General features: G+C 38.4%; 1 protein-coding gene across 5 annotated transcripts in view; it reads right to left on the bottom strand.

The window, feature by feature from the left end:
• Window positions 1-4,025: 4,025 nt before the first annotated feature.
• Window positions 4,026-13,291, bottom strand: part of ATXN7L1 (ataxin 7 like 1) — a 224,147-nt gene continuing 214,881 nt past the window's right edge. For 4 of the 5 annotated variants that reach the window (XM_075345167.1, XM_075345165.1, XM_075345169.1 and 1 more), the window contains one exon: window positions 4,026-12,136. In XM_075345167.1, the coding sequence (XP_075201282.1) occupies window positions 12,095-12,136 (42 nt within the window). In that variant the 3' untranslated portion in view covers window positions 4,026-12,094. The remainder of the gene's footprint in view (window positions 12,137-13,291) is intronic. The other variant, XM_075345166.1, reaches the window with a different exon arrangement.

The following is a 13,291-nucleotide window of genomic DNA, read 5'->3' as shown; positions in this document are numbered from 1 at the left end:
TTGCGCTCTGACCTGACCTTTTTTACTGAGATAATTTTGGGCTACACACAATGTTTTGATTGCCTTTAATTGCAATGTTGCTGTAACCCATAAAACATAATTCTCGCATTTTGATTTTTTTTTTCTCATTATGCTGCTTACGGATAAGATTAACTTATTTTATATTTTGATAGAGCAGACATTTCTATGCCCAGCAATACCACATATATATATTTTTTTTTAAAAATTACATATTTTTTTTACTTGATTTAATAGCCCCCTTATAAGACTTGAAGCTGTGATCAGTTGTTCTATACAGATCAGTGCATGAGCTTTACTCTATAAAGCAGAAATCACAATCTCTTATGAACGCTGGCATTCACAAGATTGTGGTAACAGGCACAGGGGTCATCAGCAGATCCCCAAAGTAATGGGCAGTCTGGCTCTTTTTGGTGATCCGGTTCCCAAGGCTCCGCTCACCAAAAAGAGCCGGATCTTTCAGATTGTTCTTGGCTCCTTATTAAATGTGTTCACCCCAGGTGAACACATATTTAAGATTAAAGTAACGCCAATGAAACCCCGCCCACTTACAAGGACCAATTCAATTGTTGAGTGGGCGTCGTTTATCCACGGATGAGCAGGGTTTCAGCTGCGAAAAGAGCCGATTAGAGAATTTTGTGGCTCACACTGGGGATCCGGCTCTTGTCAGTCACTGCAGGGAGCCGGATCTTTGTGTCGGATTGTTCATGACCGACACATCACTAATCCCCAGCTGTCATGACAACATATCAGTGCCCTGCAATCATGTGATGGGCGGGATCTATGACACGCTTCCTGTCTGCGCGTGTTAAATGCCGCTGTCAGTAATTGACAGCAGCATTTAACTAATTAACAGCTGCAGATAGAAGATATTAGATTAAATCAGCCGTCAAGTGCGGTGAATTATGTGGGCTCAGTGTGTGTGCCCACATCAAAACAATGACAGGGTTGATGACGTAAACATACGCCATCGGTCATGAAGGTGTTAAGTACCGTAACTTGAAATGAACTAGAAGCCACATAGCTGGAAAAAAACGTTTTCACTATGAAAAATAAAAAAAACAAACTTTTTTGCATGCTTTTCTGTTTGGTCGGTATGTTAAGCTTGCCATTTTATTTTTCTCTTTCTAAGATATACAGGTAGGTCCAGAAATATTTGGACAGTGACACAATTTTCGCGAGTTGGGCTCTGCATGCCACCACATTGGATTTGAAATGAAACCTCTACAACAGAATTCAAGTGCAGATTGTAACGTTTAATTTGAAGGTTTGAACAAAAATATCTGATAGAAATTGTAGGAATTGTACACATTTCTTTACAAACACTCCACATTTTAGGAGGTCAAAAGTAATTGGACAAATAAACCAAACCCAAACAAAATATTTTTATTTTCAATATTTTGTTGCGAATCCTTTGGAGGCAATCACTGCCTTAAGTCTGGAACCCATGGACATCACCAAACGCTGGGTTTCCTCCTTCTTAATGCTTTGCCAGGCCTTTACAGCCGCAGCCTTCAGGTCTTGCTTGTTTGTGGGTCTTTCCGTCTTAAGTCTGGATTTGAGCAAGGGAAATGCATGCTCAATTGGGTTAAGATCTGGTGATTGACTTGGCCATTGCAGAAGGTTCCACTTTTTTGCACTCATGAACTCCTGGGTAGCTTTGGCTGAATGCTTGGGGTCATTGTCCATCTGTACTATGAAGCGCCGTCCGATCAACTTTGCTGCATTTGGCTGAATCTGGGCTGAAAGTATATCCCGGTACACTTCAGAATTCATCCGGCTACTCTTGTCTGCTGTTATGTCATCAATAAACACAAGTGACCCAGTGCCATTGAAAGCCATGCATGCCCATGCCATCACGTTGCCTCCACCATGTTTTACAGAGGATGTGGTGTGCCTTGGATCATGTGCCGTTCCCTTTCTTCTCCAAACTTTTTTCTTCCCATCATTCTGGTACAGGTTGATCTTGGTCTCATCTGTCCATAGAATACTTTTCCATAACTGAGCTGGCTTCATGAGGTGTTTTTCAGCAAATTTAACTCTGGCCTGTCTATTTTTGGAATTGATGAATGGTTTGCATCTAGATGTGAACCCTTTGTATTTACTTTCATGGAGTCTTCTCTTTACTGTTGACTTAGAGACAGATACACCTACTTCACTGAGAGTGTTCTGGACTTCAGTTGATGTTGTGAACGGGTTCTTCTTCACCAAAGAAAGTATGCGGCGATCATCCACCACTGTTGTCATCCGTGGACGCCCAGGCCTTTTTGAGTTCCAAAGCTCACCAGTCAATTCCTTTTTTCTCAGAATGTACCCGACTGTTGATTTTGCTACTCCAAGCATGTCTGCTATCTCTCTGATGGATTTTTTCTTTTTTTTCAGCCTCAGGATGTTCTGCTTCACCTCAATTGAGAGTTCCTTAGACCGCATGTTGTCTGGTCACAGCAACAGCTTCCAAATGCAAAACCAGACACCTGTAATCAACCCCAGACCTTTTAACTACTTCATTGATTACAGGTTAACGAGGGAGACGCCTTCAGAGTTAATCAGAGTTAATTGTAGCCCTTAGAGTCCCTTGTCCAATTACTTTTGGTCCCTTTAAAAAGAGGCTATGCATTACAGAGCTATGATTCCTAAACCCTTTCTCCAATTTGGATGTGAAAACTCTCATATTGCAGCTGGGAGTGTGCACTTTCAGCCCATATTATATATATAATTGTATATCTGAACATGTTTTTGTAAACAGCTAAAATAACAAAAACTTGTGTCACTGTCCAAATATTTCTGGACCTAACTGTATTTTCCTAGGAAATCCTTGTTTTTTACATTTTTGGCATCATTTTTCCCACTGAAGTTAGTGAGGTATGCATGCCACACCTATGATCAAAAATGGCCAGTTTTATGTGAGCCCAATAGCCAACGGCAAGGTGACTTCTTTTTGTTGGCTCCCTATCAAACTAATGTTTTTCTTTTTGTTATAAAAACGTACAATTTTTTGTGTGCGGAGTGTCTCAATTTTTGCATGTTTTTCATAGCAGTCATGCATGTCTATATTGCCATATTCATTGTTTCACATATCTTAGCACTCCAGTGTGCAACTGTCTTCTTTTTGTTTCATGTTCAGTTTGCACCTGTTCACATTACAATGGTAGGATGTGTCATCAGTCTTTTTCTTACATTATTACACCTATGATCCAATTCATTAAACCTTACCTTAAAAACGTAGAAAAGTCATATATTCATGGTGCAAGTGGCGACTGCTCTAAAATTTTGGCACTCTCACACCCTTTTTGCCCAGCTACGAAAAAGTGGGGGGAGCTGGAGTGAGAAAGAGGCATGGCAACCAACACTCATTCAATTCATTACAAGCAGCGGTATTTGCTATGCCACTAATATTACTCCAGCAGTGACTGGAGTAGGATTTGTGGCAAGGCACCTCTTCATGAATCATAAGCGTCTGACTCCAACCCATCTCCTCTTGTAGACCAGTGTGAACAACGACGGTCTTGATGTCCATATTGCATTGTTCTTTATGATACGGTGGCTCAGTGGTTAGCACTGCAGTCTGGCAGCGCTGGGGTCCTGGGTTCAAATCCCACCAAGGACAACATCTGCAAGAAGTTTGTATATTCTTCCTGTGTTTCTGTGGGTTTCCTCTCACACCCCAAAGACATACAGGATAGGGAATTTAGATTTTGAGCCCCTATGGGAACAGAGTTGAAAATGTATGTAACGCGCTATGGAATTAATAGCGCTATATTAGTGAATAAATATTATTGATACATTTTTCCCACTTCTAATAGAGAAATTGGGCCTCTGTATAAAAAAAAAAAAAAAAAAAATATCAATAAAAGAAACTGCAGTGGCAAAAATGTGGCATAGCTACTGATAGACATGTATAGCAAAGACTCAGATTCAGTCTACTAACACACCATAACATCCAAATTTATATATTAACATAGCCAAAAAAACATCAATTTATTAAAACAAAAATTACAAAACAAATGTTGTTTTTCTTACAAACATATAAATTATTTTATTTACAAAGCCATGTTACAAAAAATAAAGGAAAAAAACAAAACAAAGAGAAATAAAAATAAAATGTAAGACAATAACAATACATCCCTCACTGGAAAATATCTCCAGGCCAGGCACATCACCATGGCAGTATCAATCAGATACATTTGTTCAAAAATGTTTTAAACTATTATTTTTTCACTTTCCAAACTTTATGCCATAGAATTTACTATTTACAACTACTTGAAACATATTGAGTGGGGATTTTACAGTTTTGTTCCACTGGAAAAAAAAAAAATACCCCAGCGTTTTTAATTTTAATTATTTTTAATTACAGCTCCAGTCCAGCTTAACAACAGTCCATAAAAAAAGTTGTTTTTTTTTCTTCCATTATTTTTTTTTTTATACAAACATCAGTGTGAAATCCTCTACATAATTACCCATTATCGAGGAAACTTCAAGTACATTGAAATTAAAATATCTAAATAGATATGCTCAAGAATATTCCTTACTTTTACAATTTGCCCTGATGTCTCATCAAAACCGCCGCACTTTGTTTGTCAGTCATACCAACTAACCGGGAGGTTATTTCTGCTGTTTAAGTATTGCATGACTAATAAACCATGATTCTTTTACAAAAAAAAATCATAAATATTAGAATATAATTTTTTTTTCTCCATACTAATATCATTGCTAAGTGGGACTGGTGCTTTAAAAAAAAAAAAAAAATATAAAATAAAAAAAAGTTTATAAGGTCTTTTGGGAACAGACCCTATAACATCTATTACTATCAATCCCTCCTTAGTGGAAATTAACCCTGTCAGTACTGGAGAGAACGTTAACATCTCCCCACCAATGAGAAGGTTAAGGCATCTGTGTTTGTGGTGTAATATCTATGCTAAACTGAGGCTCCCATTGTATTCATGGGACCCTGAGAAACGGCCATCCTCCCCTTAAAGCAAGAGTGAGATAAGTGAAAATTTGATCAGATTCTTGTCACCTACTCACTGCACTCAAGTATTATATGCATGGAATGAATTACATTGAAAACTACAGAAAAGTGCAAAACAAAAGAGGAAATCGTGTTACAAATTATTTCTAGAAAAATCCACTAAACAGAATGATTTGGACATGCTTTCTTTAAATGTGAAAAAGCTTTGTAGTCTGCGATCGCAGGAAAGCACATGATATTCTTGGTTTTCTACACAACAACAGATTTAACAACCCAAGACAACAGCTCGTCAAACCCCACGTCTATGTGAGCTTTGTCCAAGTGTCACGGGTGGGACAGCATACCAAAGAAAGAAGGTGTAGAATTAGAAAAGAAAAACAAAAAAAGGTTCCTCTGTTTTTAAAGGTCCAGCTATAGTAGAATATGCTGTATAAACTATTTCTACAAAGGTCAATCAATACTATGTACATTTACTAAGAATTAAAAAAAGAAGGCAAACAAGTTCTCCATGTCACGTTTTATGGCTAAAAGGCCTTTGCACGGCGGACGTGTGGCAGACTCTGAGCTCCTATTGCTGGGAATGGATTTTCAATTTTATTACATCATAAACACATTCACCATCAGAGCAATTTTGCTCTTAAAAGAGAAAGGGGTAATGGTCAGGAAACGAATGGCAATAATACTGTAGTTACTAAAATTTCCAAGAAGGTAGAGAATTCTTCATCTTCTGCTAATAGAAGCGTAAAAAATAATGCTCAATATACATACATTTATTGTGATATACAGAGCTGTCAGCATGATCACCAAGAATTGCAAATAACATCCTGCAACAATTTACTGCCAAAATGGTCTGCAACTTAGCTGGAGGTAGGAAATCTCCATTCTTTCCTATTTCTGGAGGGATAAGTGTATTTGTAAAAAAAAAAAAAAAATAATAAAGTCACATTTCATCATCTTGGATATATCTCGTTAAAGTGCAAAAAAAATATTTACATACGTAACACTATGAAAATAGCAGAAGCTTTTTTAACAGGGTAACAATGGGTATCAGCAGTAGTAGATTCTGGTCTTACGACCATAAAGATCAGCAGCTAGAACTGCATTGTATTGTCTACATAATAAAGACAATACCTACAAAAAATAAAATGTTTCAGCCAATGAAGGACTGAGAGAACAGTGCACCTTTCAGTTTTACTGCTACGAAATAATCAGTAATTTCCCATATCTACTGTGCACACAGGACTGCTCATCATCCATACTTTGCCTGGCGTGAAAAAGATGACACTTATGAGGAAGGCCAAATTACAGCTCCCCAAATTCTGCTTTGTGGAGCTGTATTAAAGTCGGCAGTTTTTATCCAATCGGCATTGGATGGAGTGTTTTCAGGAATGCTGATTGGTTGAGATCAGCTAACATTATAGGATCTCTTTAAAATGGTCAAGGGTACGAGCCCTTAGAGCACCACTCCAGTGTTGTGTTATTTTATTTGACCTTTAGAGTGGTGCTTCTAATCTAATCCTGATCCTTGTCTTATACTCACCCTCTGGCATCTTAGGCTAGGTTCGCACACTGCGTCTTTTTGATGCTGCGTTTTTGGCCGCTAAAAACGCACAAAAACGCACCTGCATCTAAAAAAAACGCATCAAAAAACGCATGCGTTTTTGCCGCGATTTGGTGCGTTTTTGGCTGCGTTTTGCTGCGTTTTTGATCTCCGCTTTTTGCTGCGTTTTTCCAATGCATTGCATGAAGGGAAAACGCAGAAAAACGCAGGAAAGAACTGACATGTCCATTTTTTTTATTAACTCAAAAACGCAGGTAAAAAAAAACAGATGTGTGCGGACAGCAAATATGAAAACTCATAGACTTTGCTGCGGAAGCAAAGTCATGCAGTTTTGAGGCCAAAAACGCACCCAAAAAACGCGCAAAAACTCCGCCAAAAACGCACTGTGCGCACATAGCCTTAACCTTTTATCTCATTGGTCTGCAGCAGTTGTGACCTGCCGGATCTCTCCAGTGTTTCCTGGAGAGCGCCAGATATCACTTTTCAACGCAATTCTATGAGAGCCTCATTCTGGCTCTCATACACTTGCATTAAGCACTTGTGACCGTTACCTCTGCCTATCGTCAGTTAGAGGTTAGGGTCACAAGATAGCGCCGTGGGACCAGACCGGCATTGGTAAGAGGTGAATTCGGAGATCAAGAATAAGACTAGGCTCTGGGAACTTTGATTACAAACACCACTCCAGTGCTACAAAAAACTAACAAAACGCAGCAGTGGTGCTTTATTGAAATAACTAGGCCAAATTACAGCTTTGTGGAGCTGTATGGTGGGAGGTTCTAACACTTCCTCAGTTTTAACATTAATTGTGTAATAACAAACAGGCACCTGCACACAGTTTATGTTTATTTCCAACACAGGAATATATCGGGAGTATTTCTCAATGTAGCCCTATGATGTAAAATTCCACCGAATGTAAAGCAAAACTGAAAGGTCAACAGACCCCAAAAGCTGTATATGTCATGTAATTGTATCTCATAATATTAATGTCTATTTTAAAGTTACTTTTAGCTTTGCTGGATATCAAAAATCGACTTATACCTCGCTGTGCAAATATACTTGCAGAAAGTGCACAATTTCCTTACATTTTAAGGTAACAAATGAAAAACAGTCCATAATTTCATAATAAAAGGATGGGAAAATAATGTTTCCTACAAATCATCACATTTTGATATTCACAGTGAGCAATACATTAGTACAATTACTTCTCATCAGTTCTCCATCATGCACATTGGCTTGTGAGAATAACTCATTTATCGAGTTGCAGGCCACTATGACAGTAAAAAGTTGGTAAAAAATTAAAGTGGACTCGTCATTGTTTAAAAGCTTTTAGAAAAATAAATTAAAAGTTAATGAAAAACTGTAAGAACATTCTTATTAATGTCCCAAAAGCAGTGTTTGTCCTTTTCACCACTGCTAACAGTGCAGTGAGTAGACACTTTGCTTTTATGCATAGGTAATATCTTGGTGGCAAGTCCACTTTAAATGACAGGATCCTTATCAAGAGCTCGGCTAGCAATTTCATCCAGTTCTCTTTTGCAGTATTTGATATGCTTGTAAACAATTACGGTAGTCAATTACTTGTCCTTTTCACTAGCCTCTCGGAGGAAAGTGCCTGTTAGAGCGCTTACCCCTGTAAGAGCCCTCAGCTCATAATCTGCTGACTGCAATACAGAATAATAGAAAGTATGGCTACGGACTTGCTGCATTAGGTGGTAATAGGGATAGTAAATTTGATAGTTGCCCAAAATAAGGGTATCAAGGCGGTTCAATGAGAAAAATCACACACAGTCCAGTTTCTGGAAGCCTAAACTAACGTCTTCCAGATAGATCAGTTGGGCCGTGCAAGTGGGCAGCCATATCCGCTATCATTCTACAAGGCACAGTGTTCTATTTTCGTAATAATATCAAGACTAAAGACATTCTGTAAAAGGGCGGTTTACTGTCCTTTGATGGTAGAAAAGAAATTAAATAAGTGTACAAAGATGGCACAATACCTTCCCAGGCCAAATATGCCATGGGCTTGCTAGGCATACAAAGCCAGACTCCATGTATTGCTTCAACATCTGCAGTACGTGAATTTTGGCCAATGTTACTTTGAGGCATAGGTGCTATACGAAGATGACTAGTATTATTTACTATTCTGCTTGACCCTTCTAGAATGCGAGGGATTCACTATCGGCTGAGATACTAAATCCCAGTTCAGAGATCACTACATATAAATATATTCCATGTTTTAGGAAGAAGTAGGTACTTGAAAGGAAGGAATGTAAAGCAGCAAAGGAAGAGGCAAGATTTTCAATTCAAATCCTCAGTTTCTGAGCACGAGAGAGGGGAAAATAAATAAATAAGTAAATGACCATTTGCAAGATCATTACAATCTTAAACAAAAAGACTGTGCAAAAATAACAAAGATATGTACACATTATTTTCATCTTTAGAAATATACAACATAATCCATATAAAAAAAATATAAACATTGCTTTGACTTTCCTAGTTTTCATTATGCAATCTCAGTCATTAACCTCAGCAAAACATAAATTACCATAAAATTAACACTAAAATAACAAAAAAAATCCTTAGTATCCGTAATGGGTTTTTTTTTCCCCCTGAACAATCTTAGCATGGATTTCAGAATTGCTTTTACACATTTCAGGTGCAGTATGAAGCAACATAGGGAAAACAAGCAAACATCCTTTTCTGTAGTCTGATTTAAAAGAAGTCAACGTATTAAGTGCACTTTTAACACTGTAGAGACAGAAAGAGTTTGGTATGACTGAAGTTTGGAAAACTTTGAAAAATATGCTTTAGACACAGGGAGAATACATTATTTTTCATATACAGCAGGACAATGCATATGGTAAAACAGATCATTTCATAGTCGATTTATGCCAATACAACCTATAAGTACACGTGAAGATTTTGTCCAACCCTTCTACTGAATTTTATTTTTTTCATATTTTATTTGTAGATTGAAACTCATAAGTATAAGCCTTGGTCCAGAAGCCCAATAAAGATAACGCTTCCCTGTATAGGCAAGCGCTATGTCACCAGGAAACACAGTGTAAAACAACAAAAGGAATATTTTTCTAATAAAAACATTTGTGACAGTTCAACTGCTTTGTTATATTAAGTCTCTAATATTAAATAGTCCCCTCTGTAAAGATTATCAACTTCCTAGCATCCTTCACATGCCCACTGCATGAGCTATAACATGTCATAGTCATACTATATTGGCTTCATAGAGTACTTACACAGAGCAAGGACAGAAGTGGGGGTTAGGCTAGAGTCACCCTTGGGTGAGAATCGCATGGTAATCATTGGCCCGGCTGGTGGCTCTCTTGACAGAAGCGTGTCAGCCACATAGTAATCCATGATACGCTCCTGTCAGGAGGGAGGGTGGCCGGTCCTGGCAGTGCGATGCGATCCTCAAGCGACAAGTGTGACTCCAGCCTTACCTGAACTTTGAGTGGGATTCATATCAGAAATATACAACCGTATCCACTCGTATTGCACACACCCAAATCATGATCTCTCATTTCTTTGTTATAATTCACAAACACTGATTACTACATGGGAAGTATCAACCATATGGTATGATGGGAGGCATTCCCTAATCTCCCAATCCTGACTTGCTTTCTTGAGATGCCCATATTTCCAATAAGTATAGGCATCAAATCTTATGATCTACATTATTTAAAGTGCACCCTAAGGATGGAGAACTATGTTATTAACTGGCTTAAAGGGAACTGTACTTTCAACAAACTTTGCATTATTTAATATTAGAAGTGATAAGACACTTTGTAATATATCTTGTCAGAGAAATCAGCTAACTTCCCCACTTATCAGACATCTCTTCCCCTCCCTAATGAACTCACTATCCACCATGAAAAAGCAGCTAAAGTATGTCTTACTTAGAGTAAAAACTGCAGATGTGATGTCACAGCCCATTATCCTCTACGAATAAGGTAGGAGGAGTGAGAAACATGGAAGGGAACAGAAACGGATAGAAAATCATGCAGAGCTCTATCACAAGTATTTTACTTTACACCAGAGCTTGATTCAGAGCAAGACAGCTCAGCTCTGCTGTAAAATGTCTTTCATGTTGCTGCAGCTTGTCTTTGTGACTGAAAAATGAATGAAGAGTAAGGATCCTCACTGCTGTGCTGTGGGAATAATCACTGCAGCTTTTTTCCTCCTCTCCCCCTTTTCCCAGTGGACTGCAAATTACATACAGAGCATGCTGAGGGAAAAACTGGTGAAAATGCAGTATGTAAGTCACATACTGGCCAGAAATGGTGTTATTCCTCATGTACAGACACAGGACACCTTATTATGAAAAGTTACTTGAAAGCACAGTTACCCTTTAAACCATTCCTTTTCTTACTAAGGGCTGGAGGACCAGAGCTTACATTTCAAACTTCAATATATTCATTGTCACAAGTTCACAGTCCACTGTGTTTTTTTCACAGCTGAATCAATGTTGTAGCAAGATAACAAAATTTGTGTTACAAATGTGAGGTTCGTTTCCACCTCTGATGCGATGGGAGATGTTCTGAAAGTAAATGTTCATTGGCTTCTGAATTTTTGTTGTATGAGTGAAATTAATAAGCAGACTACAATTTTCTTCCACCCCCCCTTCCATCTTAAGTATATTAAAATTATACTTATATTTAACCATTGTTCTTTTTTCCCCTTTGGCCATTAAAAGCCAGATTTATCCAATAAAGTGATAAGATGAGAAATTGAGGAAGACTTCATAAATTGAAGAATACTGGTTGAATAATCCTCTTTTTGATCACAATAAATATAATATCTGGTCAGCACTCTTAGCATCTCATGGTGAATAGTGCTGCATATGGATTTCAGCAGTGATGTATAGAGAACCATAGCACTCAAGAAATTCAATGCAGTCATATTTATTGACAGGTCAGCCTATGGAATTGAAGAAGAGTGGCCAATGTCTACCTCATTACATTTTTGGAGTGCCGTGGTTGTCTGTACAATGCAGACTGTACTGTGAGAAACATTGGGTAACAGTACATCTCCCATCACATACAAGGTTATACATTACACTTTTGGGTATTACAAGTACAATCCACATGGTTTTTCTTCACTGTTGTAGTTTGTATTCACTTAGGATTATGTCACAAAATGCCATAATGTCTCTGCTGCAGGACGCGTAATAAAACTGATATAATAAAAAAAAAATCATTTTAGTGGTAGAGAAGAGGAAAAATAAATAAGAAGTACAGACATTGCTGATGTGACCTTTTTACTGTCAGAAGCTGGGGAAGAGGAAGAAAGGGTTTGAAGGCAGATTTTTGCTTTTCTCCTAAAATACCCTTGAGATCGAGAAGGATTTCTACAGGAAAAGTAATACACCAACTAAGTGGCAAAGCAAAAACACCCAGTTTGGTTCTGTAAACTTTAGACTAACACGTCTCCGTCACGTAGTTATGAAAGGCGATAACGTCCCTGCCCACTGCAAGTAAAAAGCTTGATGGGCTGCTGAGATCTTATAGCAATCGTCCGATTATCTCCCAGTGTCATGGAAGCGTTCTTATCCTGCCAGCACGATTCGAAGTCTTCTTAAAAACAAAGAGAAACATATTATTAAAAGCATGTTGCATAACAAGCATTTTGTTTCTTCTACTACTAAGACTAAAGGGGTTGTCACTTTTAAAGGGACCTGTCATGTTAAAAATTTGCTATTAACCTGCAGATGTGGGATTAACCGTGCTGACGCTGTGCGGTCACCACACCGAGAGCCCCATTGCCAGGATGAAATCATAGCGACTTTGACACTTTCAGTCACCGCTCTGTGCATGAGCAGCGACTATAACCACGCGCCGGCACTAACAGCCAGCTCTATACTGATGAAATGCTGAGCCGACTGTCAGTCTGTGCCGGGCGTGTGGTTACAATCACCACTCATTATGCAATGAGTGGTGACTGAAGCGCTGCCAACCACACCCCACTGACTGAAAGCCCAAGGCTGCCGGGAGGAATAAGGTTAACTTCCTCCTGGCAGTTTGGCTCTTAGTGCTGCAGACACACAGGGTCAGAACGCTATTAGCCTTAAGCTTACCCCAAAACTGCAGGTTAATAGCATATTTTTTTTTACATGACAGGTTGGCTTTAAGTACCCTTGATGAGGAATTCGGACTGAATTCATGACACTCATCTAATAGCCAGCATGGGGACAAAGCTACAAAGAGAGTGTCACTTTGGAAGACCAAACATTTCCATGCACTAAATCTACAGCCCAATGATTTCAATAAGAATTGCAAATAGTTTTATTCCCATTGCGGTCATCATGCAGTAAAATTGGGCACTTGTTACAGCATTTTACTGGTATTCCAACAATGAGACACCCTGTCATCAAATGATGTAATGTAATAGTATAGATGGTTCCAAAATGTTGTAATTTTGAGAGAACATTAACTGCTTCAATTTGGTGAATATACCTTCCTCCTTTTTATTCATGTGAGTCTAGAAAGCTGACTATTTATTAACAATCTAGCCATCACTAAACTGTATAAAGAAATGAATAATATAATGTGCAGAACTCACTGAATCTCACCCCACCTTAAAGGGATTGTTCACTACTTGGACAACCCCTTTATAAAAGCTCTAGTAAAACAAGAAAAGCTTATCCTCCCCTTCCTGCGCTTCCATGATACTATGTGATGTAAGTGATGAGGCCAAACAGCGGTTCCTCAATTTGAGTAGCACTGCTCTAC

Source organism: Anomaloglossus baeobatrachus, chromosome 4 (genome assembly GCF_048569485.1).
Source record: "Anomaloglossus baeobatrachus isolate aAnoBae1 chromosome 4, aAnoBae1.hap1, whole genome shotgun sequence".
In the NCBI taxonomy this organism is placed as follows: Eukaryota; Metazoa; Chordata; class Amphibia; order Anura; family Aromobatidae; genus Anomaloglossus; species Anomaloglossus baeobatrachus.
Note: the sequence above shows the minus strand (reverse complement) of the source record. Positions and strands in the feature narration are given on the sequence as shown.